Below are 11,676 nucleotides of genomic sequence, written 5' to 3'. Positions count from 1 at the left end.
CTACCTCATCTCTTTTGCCCGTTGACCTCACAAGTCATAGACCGGTTCCCCGCGGATCAGCATAATCGAATCCCCCCAATGCACTCATAGTATAGAAAGAGGGTGGCATGTGCGCACACCCTTCTCTCCTCAAATGGGAGCTAGGGAGACCACGTGATTCAAACTAGACTCTACTGGCTTGTCAAAGGGGGAGGTAAACCTTTGACGTAAGCAGAGGAAAGATACAAAATACACTCCGCGAAATACAGAGACTTCAGAGAAGTTACAGACCTTAATATACCGCCACTATTTTAGAATAAACCTAAACACCACTTAAAAGAAGCAACGTTGGGGAAAGGGAAGAGGACGCTCCAGTAATACATTGTATCAAGCTTGTTCCAACTACCTGGCTACTAAGTAACGAAATCTATTGACGTCCGATCCCACGAGGGCAGAAAGCAGAGTTCATGTGTGATATATACAGCCTGGATTCTCAGTGCGTGTCTCCACAATGCAACATGAGTTGGGCGATGGAGCCTACAAACTTCTACGACAATAAGCTGAGCAGCGGTCTTCAGGGGGTCTGCAAACCCGGGAGAAGTGATCATGGCACGGGCGAGGACACAACCATGGCCGAGCTGAACACAGCCCCTGCAATGTACGACGACGAGAGTGCCATCGACTTCAGCTCCTACATAGAGTCGATGACAGCAGTACCACACCTGGAACTCTGCAACGATGAACTTTTCCTTGACTTATTCAACACTGTGAAGCAAGAGAAGACAGACTTCTACATGCCAAGCTCGACTACGTCGTCCAGCAATATGCAGCAGCTGTCAAACTGTTCAACCAACGCATACGCAGTTGGAAGCCAAAAAGAGTTCGAGAGGAAGCTCAAGGGTGGATTTGACAACAAGGGGGTCTTCAGTGCACCGATTAAACAGGAATCGGACTGGAGCGACAATGACATGTCCTCGTCGTTACCTTCCCAGATCAAAAACTGCGCGCAGACCTCCGTGAGCCTTCCCATGGGACAACCAACTCCACCATCAACCCCAGAGCCCCTCTCAAGCCAATCAGCCCACTCCTCTCCTCGGAAGGTCGGCAAGGAGAAAGGGAAAAAGAATTTTGACAGGTACAGCCAAGAGTACCGCCAGAGACGTGAGAGGAATAACGTTGCAGTGAGGAAAAGTAGGGACAAAGCAAAGCAACGCAACGTGGAAATGCAGCAAAAAATGCTTGAACTGGGTTCAGAGAATGACAGATTACACAAAACTATCGATCAACTAACCAGTGAGCTCACTGGCCTGAGAGATTTCTTCAAGCAGCTTCCCAATCACAGCTCCTCGTTTTTGGGGACCACGGGTGGGGCCAGGCGGTGACCAATTAATCTTACTTTCTAATTAACTGAACTTTTGAAATACATACCTCAACACAGACTTACCATCTGTAACAGATGCATTATAAACAAGCTTACATTTATGGCACTGGAAATGTACTGGAAACGTAGGCTTCCTCCCATATTGTTGCCATAATCTTTTTGGGGGATTTTTTTTCTATATTAAATTATTTTACTACTTCATTTAGTTGTTATACCAGATATGGTACATGTTTTATAATTCCAAACTTTGTAAGAGCAAGAGCATGTTTGAATTTTATATAGTTTATATAAAAAAAACATTAAATATTTGTCTTATGGAATCTCTAATAAAAGTGCTGAAAAGTCATACAAATCAACATCGTCTATGAGTGTGTTTGGGATGAACATATTAGTACATATGTGATTATAAATTACTTGGCATGGTTAAAGTATGTTTTATATGGATTTGCTGGTGCCAAGAATCTACCTCAGTTGGAGTTGGGCCACCTCTCTAGAATAACATTTTCACAGCTAGCAGAAGAAAGTACAGAAAAAGGTAAACAAATACACTAACTTATAATACAAGGTTTATTGACACTTTATAAGCACCATTCATCTTCAGAGAATGATTAGGGGGTAGATATTCAAGGGAACACTTTGAAAGAAATGTGCGGCTATATACAGCAAACAGGCATATTTTACAGTCACCATTTGGACCCACGTGACAAAGTCTGACATATGTTACTCCTCTATGGTCCTTCAGTTCTAACCTTGGGCTGTCATCTCCAGGGTCCTAACATATCAGTAACACACAAACAGATCTATTTTTTCCAGCCTAACTATTCATGCGCTGTACAGAGAGCCTGGGCCTGGCTGGGCTGAGGAGACCTCCTAGTCCTACAGATTGATTTCACGGGATCCCACTCCACACTTTGACAGCCTCAGAGGCAGATCTCTTCCAGACCGATCGACAGGGCAGGTTTCCTGGTGACCACGCGGACGTAAGCGCTGAGGGGGCCCACCTCCTTCCCCAACACATTTTCCACCTCGTAACCTGGGAACTGCAGCACATGAACAATCAATCTAACTATGGATCTATAGGCATAGGCTAGTCTAAGAGTTAGACTTAGTTTAAGTCGGAAGTTCACAGACACCTTAGCCAAATACATTTAAAACTCAGTTTTTCACAATTCCTGACATTGAATCCTAGTAACAATTCACTGTCTTAGGTCAGTTAGGATCACCACTTCATTTTAAGAATGTGAAATGTCAGAATAATAGTAGAGAGAATGATTTATTTCAGCTTTTATTTCTTTCATCACATTCCCAGTGGGTCAAAAGTTTACATACACTCAATTAGTATTTGGTAGCATTACCTTTCAATTGTTTAACTTGGGTCAAACGTTTCGGGGAGCCTTCCACAAGCGTCCCACAATAAGTTTGGTCCATTCCTCCTGACAGAGATGGTGTAACTGAGCCAGGTTTGTAGGCCTCCTTGCTCGCACACGCCTTTTCAGTTCTGCCCACACATTTTCTACGGGATTGAGGTCAGGGCTTTGAGATGACCACTCCAATACCTTGGCTTTGTTGTCCTTAAGCCATTTTGCCACAACTTTGTAAGTATGCTTGGGGTCATTGTCCATTTGGAAGACCCATTTGCGATCAAGCTTTAACTTACTGACTAATGTCTTGAGATGTTGCTTCAATATATCCACATCATTTTCCTACCTTATGATGCAATCTATTTTGTGAAGTGCACCAGTCCCTCCTGCAGCAAAGCACCCCCACAACATGATGCTGCCACCCCTGTGCTTCACGGTTGGGATGGTGTTCTTCGGCTTGCAAGCCTCCCCCTTTTTCCTCCAAACATAACGATGGTCATTATGGCCAAACAGTTCTATTTTTGTTTCATCAGACCAGAGGACATTTCTCCAAAAAGTATGATCTTTGTCCCCATGTGCAGTTGCAAACCGTAGTCTGGGTTTTTTAATGGCGGTTTTGGAGCAGTGGCTTCTTCCTTGCTGAGCAGCCTTTCAGGTTATGTCGATATAGGACTTGTTTAACTGTGGATATAGATACTTTTGTACCCGTTTCCTCCAGTATCTTCACAATGACCTTTGCTATTGTTCTGGGATTGATTTTCACTTTTCGCACCAAAGTATATTAATCTCTAGGAGACAGAACGCGTCTCCTTCCTGAGCGGTATGACGGCTGCGTGGTCCCATGGTGCTGTCCCATTGACTCAAATTATGTCAATTAGCCTATCAGAAGCTTCTAAAGCCATGATATCATTTTCTGGAATTTTCCGAGCTGTATAAAGACACAGTCAACTTTGTGTATGTACTTCTGACCCACTGGAATTGTGATACAGTGAATTATAAGTGAAATAATCTGTCTGTAAACAATTGTTGGAAAAATTACTTGTGTCATGCACAAAGTAGATGTCCTAACCGACTGGCCAAAACTATAGTTTGTTAACAAGACATTTGTGGAGTGTTTGAAAAACTAGTTTTAATGACTCCCAACCTAAGTGTATGTAAACTTCCGACTTCAACTGTAGTAACCCGATTCACAACTAGCACTCATGCTAACAATAAACATGTTACCTAATAACATTCAATAAACACTGTGAAGCTATACAAATAGGCAACATAAATGTCAAGAAGAGCGTAACCTATGTGTATGTAAACTTCGGGCTTCAACTGTAAAAACACAAGTTAGTCATGCTCAATGAGAACAAAAGTTGCAGCTAAGCATCAAAAGTTAGTTACACTCTATAATTTATAATGACAATATATTGTTATTAGATTGGGGGGGGGGGCATCCAGTGCAAAAACTCAATAGAAAATATTTGTATTGGGTATGTGGAGCTGTTCCACCTCAATTAACCTGGATTGTTGGTTTGCCCTGGTTTTCAATAATGGATGTAAGCCAGGTTTTCAACAATATCCATTCTAGAATGCTGGATGATACAGTGCATTCAGAAAGTTTTCAGGTCCCTAGACTTTTTCCATATTTTGTTATGTTACAGCCTTTTCCTAAAATAGATTAAATCGTCCCCCCCCCCCATCAATCAACACACAATACCCCATAATGACAAACAAAAATAAGGTTGACATTTTTGCTCTTCAGAGATGTTCGATCGGGTTCATGTTCGGGCTCTGGCTGGGCCACTCAAGGACATTCAGAAACTTGTCCCAAAGCCAGTCCTGTGTTTTCTTGACTGTGTGCCAAGGGTCGTTGTCTTGTTGGAAGGCAAACCTTCACCCCAGTCTGAGGTTCTGAGCGTTCTGGAGCAGGTTTTCATCAAGGATCTCTCTGTACTTTGCTCTGTTCATCTTTCCCTCAATCCAGACTAGTCTTCCAGTCCCTGCCACTGAAAAACATCGCCACAGCATGATGCTGCCACCACCATGCTTCGCCGTAGGGATGGCGCCAGGTTTCCTCCAGACGTGACGCTTGGCATTCAGGCCAAAGAGCTAAATCTTGGTTTCATCAGACCAGAGAATCTTGTTTTGCATGGTTAGATGCCTTTTGGCAAGCTCCAAGCGGGCTGTCATGTGCTTTTTACTGAGGAGTGGCTTCCGTCTGGCCACTCTACCATAAAGGCTTGATTGGTGGAGTGTTGTAGAGATGGTTTTCCTTCTGGAAGGTACTACCATCTCCACAGAGGAACTCTGGAGCTCTGTCAGAGTGAACATCAGGTTATTGATCAACTCACTGACCAAGGCCCTTCTCCCCGATTGCTCAGTTTGGCCAGGCAGCCAGCTCTAGGAAGAGACTTGGTGGTTCCGAACTTCTTCCATTTAAGAATGATGGAGGCCACTGTGTTCTTGGGACCTTCAATGCTGCACAAATGTTTTGGTACCCTTCCCCAGATCTATGCCTTGACACAATCCTGTCTCAGAGTTCTATGGACAATTCCTTCAACCTCATGGCTTGGTTTTTGCTCTGATATGCACTGTCAACTATGGGACCTTGTGTAAACAAGTGTATGCCTTTCCAAATAATAATAATAATAATAATATATGCCATTTAGATCATGACCAATCAATTTAACATAACACAGGTGGACTCCAATCAAGTTGTAGAAACATCAAGGATGATCAATGGAAACAGGATGTACCTAAGCTCAATTTCAAGTCATATAGCTAAGGGTCTGAATACTTACAGTACCCGTCAAACGTTTAGACACACCTACTCATTTAGTTTATTTATTTTTCACTATTTTCTACAGTAGAATAGTAGTAAAGACATCACAATTATGAAGTAACACAATCATGTAGTAACCAAAAAAGTGTTAAACAAATCAAAATATATTTTATATTTGAGATTTTTCAAAGTTGGAATCTTGGTGACAGCTTTGCGCACACTCTAGGTCTTCCTTTCCCGTGGCGGTCATCACGAGAGCCAGTTTCATCATAGCTCGATGGTTTTGTGACTGTACTTGAAGAAACTTTCAAAGTTCTTGAAAGGTTACGGATTTACTGACCTTCATGTCTTAAAGTAATGGATTGTCGTTTCTCTTTGCTTATTTGAGTGGTTCTTGCCATAATATGGACTTGGTCCTTTACCATATAGAGCTATCTTCTGTATACCAACCCTACCTTGTCACAACACAACTGATTGGCTCACACAATAAGGAAATAAATTGCACAAATGAACTTTTAACCAGGCACACCTGTTAATTGAAATGCATTCCAGATGACTACCTCATGAAGCTGGTTGAGAGAATGCCGAGAGTGCGCAAAGCTGTCATCAAGGCAAAGTGTGGCTATTTTGAAGAAACTCAAATATGACATATATTTGTTTAACACTTATTTGGTTACTACATGATTCCATATGCGTTAGTTTTGATGTCTCACTATTATTCTACAACGTAGAAAATGTTAAAAAATAAAGAAAAACCCTTGAGTAGGCGTGTCCAAACTTTGGACTGGTACTGTATGCAAATAAGGTATTTCTGTTTATAATTTTTAATACATTTGCAAACATTTCTAAAAACCTGTTTTCACTTTGTCATTATGGGGTATTTTGTGTAGATTGATGAGGATTTGTATTTATCGAATCAGTTTTAGAATAAGGCTGTAACGTTACAAAATATGGAAAAAGGGAAGGGGTCTGAATACTTTACGAATGCACTGTATATGGTGGTCAGAGCCATATATTTAGATGTCAGAGCCTTATATTTAGATATTTGGCTTTGATGGTGGTATGTGGTGATACCAGTGTTTGTAGATTAGAAGGAAATATAGATCCAACTCCAGCGATACTAGCATCATTTGGCTCTTCTTACAGTATTGATCTGTGTGAGTAAGTCCCGCCATTGTTCTAAACAGCTCCCTTAACACAGTCTAACTATGGGATATCAGACAGATGACAATGATGTCACTTTCAGCAAACATACTGACAGTCTGACACATAGGAGGATCAAAATGCTATATCGGTGCACTAAACTGAGAGGTAAGTACTGTCTGCATAAAAAGGCTGGTACAGCGTATTACATAACATGTGAGAAAGAGAGAGAGCTCACCTCATGGCCAGAGGCTGCACAGTTCAACACAGACATGATGGTGCTCTGCTGGAGCTACAGTAGAGAGAATAGTCATCATACTAGTTGAATAAATGGTCTGGATTGGACTAAGCTTCTTCATATTATCGGTTTTATTCAATTGTCATATTACATTACAGCACATACCTTATAATAACGTAATAAGCTGTTATGAGCATTGACTTTGTCAGTGTTTTCAACAGTTTCATGTTTCCATTAATGATACAATCTAAGACTATATTTGACAGTGACACTAAGAAAATACAGAACTATTGGTATACACTTCAAGTGAAAAGATCTGAGACCACATCTTGATTAATATTATATCAACCTTCCCTTTATATTTATACTTTTGCACTGCTATGTCACACATTGAAAACACAGACATTTGCCAACACACAACCTAAACTCAAAATCTTGTCTCACCTTTACTTTCACAGTGAAGTCTCTCAGTGTAGAACAATTCATGAACACTTCAAGCTGCATGTTCATGGTTGGTTGGTCAACCAGTGAATCACAAGCAACACAAAGGAATGCTTGACTGGGGACAAAAGACATAATGCAGATACTGACATCACATTTCAACCACAATACACAAGTTCCCTTTGCGGAAAAAAAAAGAAGTTATTCTATTGGTAAACCAATAAGATTCAATCAGTTAATTAGGCTTATCCCCTATAGGTCATCAGCAGGTGAATTGAAGACTTACTGCTTTTGGGGTGCCATCTCCAAGCGGTCGCTCCCACACAGGCTGCAGACTGGCCAGGAGTAGGCCGTGTCCTCATCCACACCAACTATCACACCTACAAATCACCAACACAACCATCAGCACTAGCCAGAGAAACAAACCTCTCTAGGGCACCACACTGACTAAACTGGCAAGCAACATGGGTGGAAACTGGGACTGAGCAGTGTAACAATTGTATCAATATTATTGAGGTCACTGTGGTATGGATGAAAAAAGGAAAGATAAAACAAGCTCAGTAAGAAGATAAGAATGACATTTTAGGGTCAAAGGGGAAAAAAATCAAGTGTGCAGCCCCAGATATTATTATCTGTGCATTGAAATGGATAGCAAGTGTTTACTCCCTTAAAGAACTGACACAATCATAGTTAACAACTAGAGATATGCCCCCCCAACACACAGCTTATGTAAAATATATACATATTTACCAACCAATAAAAATAACAATTCTGCCTTCACACAGAGCCAGGCAAATTGCCATAAGTTAGAACTTGCTTACGAGTGCAGATAAAGACACATTATATGGCAGGTAGCCTAGTGGTTAGAGCGTTGGACTAGTAACCGAAAGGTTGCAAGATCAAATCCCCGAGCTGATAAGGTACAACTCTGTCGTTCTGCCCCTGAACAGGTTCCTAGGCCGTCATTGAAAACAAGAACTTGTTCTTAACTGACTTGCCTAGTTAAATAAAGGTTAAAAAAACAGAGAAAAAATACCCTATTCTACACTACAGAGCCAAGCACAACTGTACCGTGCTGGCCTGGTTATGCATCTACCATAGCGTCTGGAGCCGTGCTGGAAATGACCATTTGAAAATAAACTATCTGAGCCAGCAAAGCACGGGTTCAGCACAGCATTCGGGTTGGTGTGAATCAGGCATTGGTGTTTGTTTTATTCAGCCAGCTGATCCAACATGGAAGACAAGTGAGAGGGACCTGAACTAATCCAAAGGGTTCACAGTTTCACCTTTGATCTCTCCTGTGACACAGGGTGCTAACAGATGCAACTTATCGTGACTTACTCAAGATTCCCTGAGTTGCATATAAAATAGACTGTAGACAGATAGTGAATGCATTTTGTGCCAGTATCTTAAGGGCTTAAGGGCTCTGTAGTTTGATTGGATCCCTTAATCAGATTCATACCATTATCACTGAGTTTAGGATAACAGTATCATCACTAGATTACAGATAGATAGTCCACAGCTAGTTGCATTGGTGGGCCTTGAAAGGTTGTCACAACCAGTGGCTCAACCACTTGAGGGAAACTGTGAATGAGAGTGGAAGAACACAATGCCCCTAAACACAAGAAGGCCTCTCTGTCTCGCACAAAGTAACAAATACAAACGGGCAACAGCCACAACACACTCAAAACCGTTTGTCTGTCTCTCCAATAAAACAATTATCCAGGCTAACCATGAAAAATAATTGATCAAAGAGGAGAGCGTGACTGACCCGAGAACATGCAGAGGGAGTTGGGTGGTGTTTCCGGACCCAGGGGATCCAGCGTCACATGTTGTGGTAAGGCCTGAGGAAGGACATGGGGCTGGGATTGAGGTAGGGGCTGAGGTAAGGGCTTTGCCTGGGACAATGACAGAGACCCTGGGCCCAGCGTGATCTCGGTATGTGGGCAGCACACTGATACCAGAGGCCGCAGCTGCACAACTGACTGCTCCACACACAGGATCCCACCTGGAGAGAAATCATTGCATAGCTTCATAAAACAGTAGTTTGACCTGACATTGGAGGTGCTTTCATTATTAAGTTTTGGGGAAGCAGTAGCCATGTGACTTCAGATGTCCTACAGTATACAATACATAGTGGCTAATGCAATATACACTATATAGTGACAGACTAGATGAATAACACCATGTATGCGTCCCAAATGGAACCCTATTCCATATGAAGTGCACGACATAGGGAATAGGGTGCCGTTTGGGGAGTAGCCATGATATTGCAGTAAAACAGTACCATGCTCTCTGACTGCGTCCCTGAATGACAAGCGGAAGGTGCTGGGGGTGCTTATCGCCTTGGCGACAGAGGAAGTGAGCACACAGGAAGTGGTCACACACACAGCCAGCGTCCGTCTGCATGGTGGCCCATCGGACTGCTGCTCCTCCTGCAAACTGGGGTCAGTCACCACCAGCCAAACCTCCCCTGGGCTCTGATCACTACTCTGAGACTGGAGGGGAGAGAGATGGGGGGACAGACAGAGATGGTGGGGGCTATCATTCATATCAACCAAGATGATAATAAAGAGAGGAAGAGAAAGAGGGGATCAGTCGTTAGTGTAGATTATTAGAGAGACAAGGCGCGCGAGAGACAACGCGAGAAAGAGAGACAATGAGAGAGTGTGAGACAACGAGAGAGAGAGAGAGAGAGAGAGAGAGAGAGAGAGAGAGAGAGAGAGAGAGAGAGAGAGAGAGAGAGAGAGAGAGAGAGAGAGAGAGAGAGAGAGAGAGAGAGAGAGAGAGAGAGAGAAAAAAAAATGGTGTGGGAGACTATGAGCTTACTTTCTAAATTCTAAGTGTCTTAGTGAATAAACACCTTTCTGTCTGTATCTGTATGTGCATCAAACAAAAAGAATGAGTCTCTGCTGGCTCAGTCTGGTTGCTCGGAATCATCCATTTGATGACTGACATGAAAAGCAGAGTGGTATAGACAAAAAGCGTTGGACTTCGCCACACGCTCTGTTCTGGGCCTGTTATCTCCTTCCCGGTGGTCAAAGTGTAAAGGTTTCACTGATCAACAGTAAAAAAAACACTGGTAGATAATGTAGGTTAATATGCATACAAATGGTGAAGGCAGTTTGCCTCGTCTTGTCAACAAAGCAAGTTCAAATGATTCCCCACTGTCCACCACAGCAGGATGTGATCATGTTCCTGTCAACTCTTTAAATATGTTGTGTTACATCTACCCGTCTCTTATAAGATAAGATACAGATAACAGTTTCTCAGTCAGACTATACATTCTCATTGAAATCCAAGGATGCATTTGAAAGTACCTGCGTTCTCTTGTAGATGACAGTGGCGACAAAGCTACAACGATGGCTGTTGAGCTCACACTGAAATAGATGTGACAGGCCGTTACTACAATTCATATTTGATCGATTGCCACTGGCTCAACAAAGTCAGAGCGAAGGAAAAATGTGTTATCTGGTCTCAACAACTCAAATGTTTGGAGGAATAGTTGGGGAGGTAAACAGTTAGAATTCAGTTCTCGCCCTCTCTCTGTGTGTCACTAGTTACCTGCAGTATGTCTCTGAGGGTTTGTTCTGTAGGAGGCAGGTATAGAGAGGATAAAGGCTGTCCCTCTACAGGCTCCACAGAGCCCTCTTGGCCTGACAGCAGGTAACAGAAGCTTGGGGCTGGGCCTTTGTGTCTGCTGTCCTACAAACAAAACAAACACACAGAATCAAGATTATAATCCACTACGTGCAGGCAGTATTCATAGCCAGTTTCTTATTCTAACATAAATTAACCATAATAACATGGGTTCTCAATATCAAATGGAAATACTGTATATACATTGTTCACGTAATTGAGTTTCAATTGCGGGAAAAGGCAGGATATGATTCACAACGGAATATTGAATAACCTACACCTTGACAGCTCTGGTTTTCTCCAAGTACTTTGAAAGGCATCACTGGTGGCCAGAGGCTGTCTATCAGGCTGAAGAGTCTGGTCCACCTGTGAGAGCGAGAGCAGAAGAACGTGAGAGAAGGGTTGGAAAGGGAAAAGACAGTGAACGACAGGGTATACAGAGAGGAGGTGCAACAATATCAGTTGGTTTCCCTTTTACGGAATGACAGATCTGTTAAGACAGGGCACTTTTTAGCTTTCACCGAATCAACAGAAAACATGCCGAGACTGGTGCGAGACACACACTCTCGCGCTCTCTCTCGCACCTCTTTATCACTAGCAATCTGACTGCTGAAAAGACAAGCCTAGCCGTCTCCCTGCATAGACCTGCAGCGTAAAGACTTTTTGCAGAGAACCTATATTCACCTTAGAGATGATTTGCAGACTACTCACACATCCAACCCTT

General features: G+C 42.6%; 2 protein-coding genes across 4 annotated transcripts in view; one reads left to right on the top strand and one right to left on the bottom strand.

Annotated features, from left to right (window-relative positions):
• Positions 1-237: 237 nt before the first annotated feature.
• cebpd (CCAAT enhancer binding protein delta) lies at positions 238-1,716 on the top strand. The gene has a single exon (XM_035788346.2). The coding sequence runs from the start codon at positions 447-449 to the stop codon at positions 1,359-1,361; it is 915 nt and encodes a 304-aa protein (XP_035644239.1). The 5' UTR covers positions 238-446; the 3' UTR covers positions 1,362-1,716.
• Positions 1,717-1,909: 193 nt separating this feature from the next.
• spidr (scaffold protein involved in DNA repair) overlaps positions 1,910-11,676 on the bottom strand; it is an 85,442-nt gene continuing 75,675 nt past the window's right edge. For all 3 annotated transcript variants that reach the window (XM_035788344.2, XM_035788345.2, XM_052463869.1), the window contains 9 exons: positions 11,231-11,318; positions 10,878-11,018; positions 10,634-10,693; positions 9,601-9,811; positions 9,085-9,321; positions 7,600-7,693; positions 7,317-7,431; positions 6,873-6,926; positions 1,910-2,400 (listed from right to left, as the gene is read on the bottom strand). In XM_035788344.2, coding sequence (XP_035644237.1) covers positions 2,281-2,400; positions 6,873-6,926; positions 7,317-7,431; positions 7,600-7,693; positions 9,085-9,321; positions 9,601-9,811; positions 10,634-10,693; positions 10,878-11,018; positions 11,231-11,318 — 1,120 coding nt within the window. In that variant the 3' untranslated portion in view covers positions 1,910-2,280. The remainder of the gene's footprint in view (positions 2,401-6,872; positions 6,927-7,316; positions 7,432-7,599; positions 7,694-9,084; positions 9,322-9,600; positions 9,812-10,633; positions 10,694-10,877; positions 11,019-11,230; positions 11,319-11,676) is intronic.

This window comes from Oncorhynchus keta, chromosome 15 (assembly GCF_023373465.1).
Source record: "Oncorhynchus keta strain PuntledgeMale-10-30-2019 chromosome 15, Oket_V2, whole genome shotgun sequence".
Lineage (NCBI taxonomy): Eukaryota > Metazoa > Chordata > Actinopteri > Salmoniformes > Salmonidae > Oncorhynchus > Oncorhynchus keta.
The sequence above is the reverse complement of the archived record's forward strand: the minus strand, read 5'-3'. Positions and strand labels throughout refer to the sequence as shown.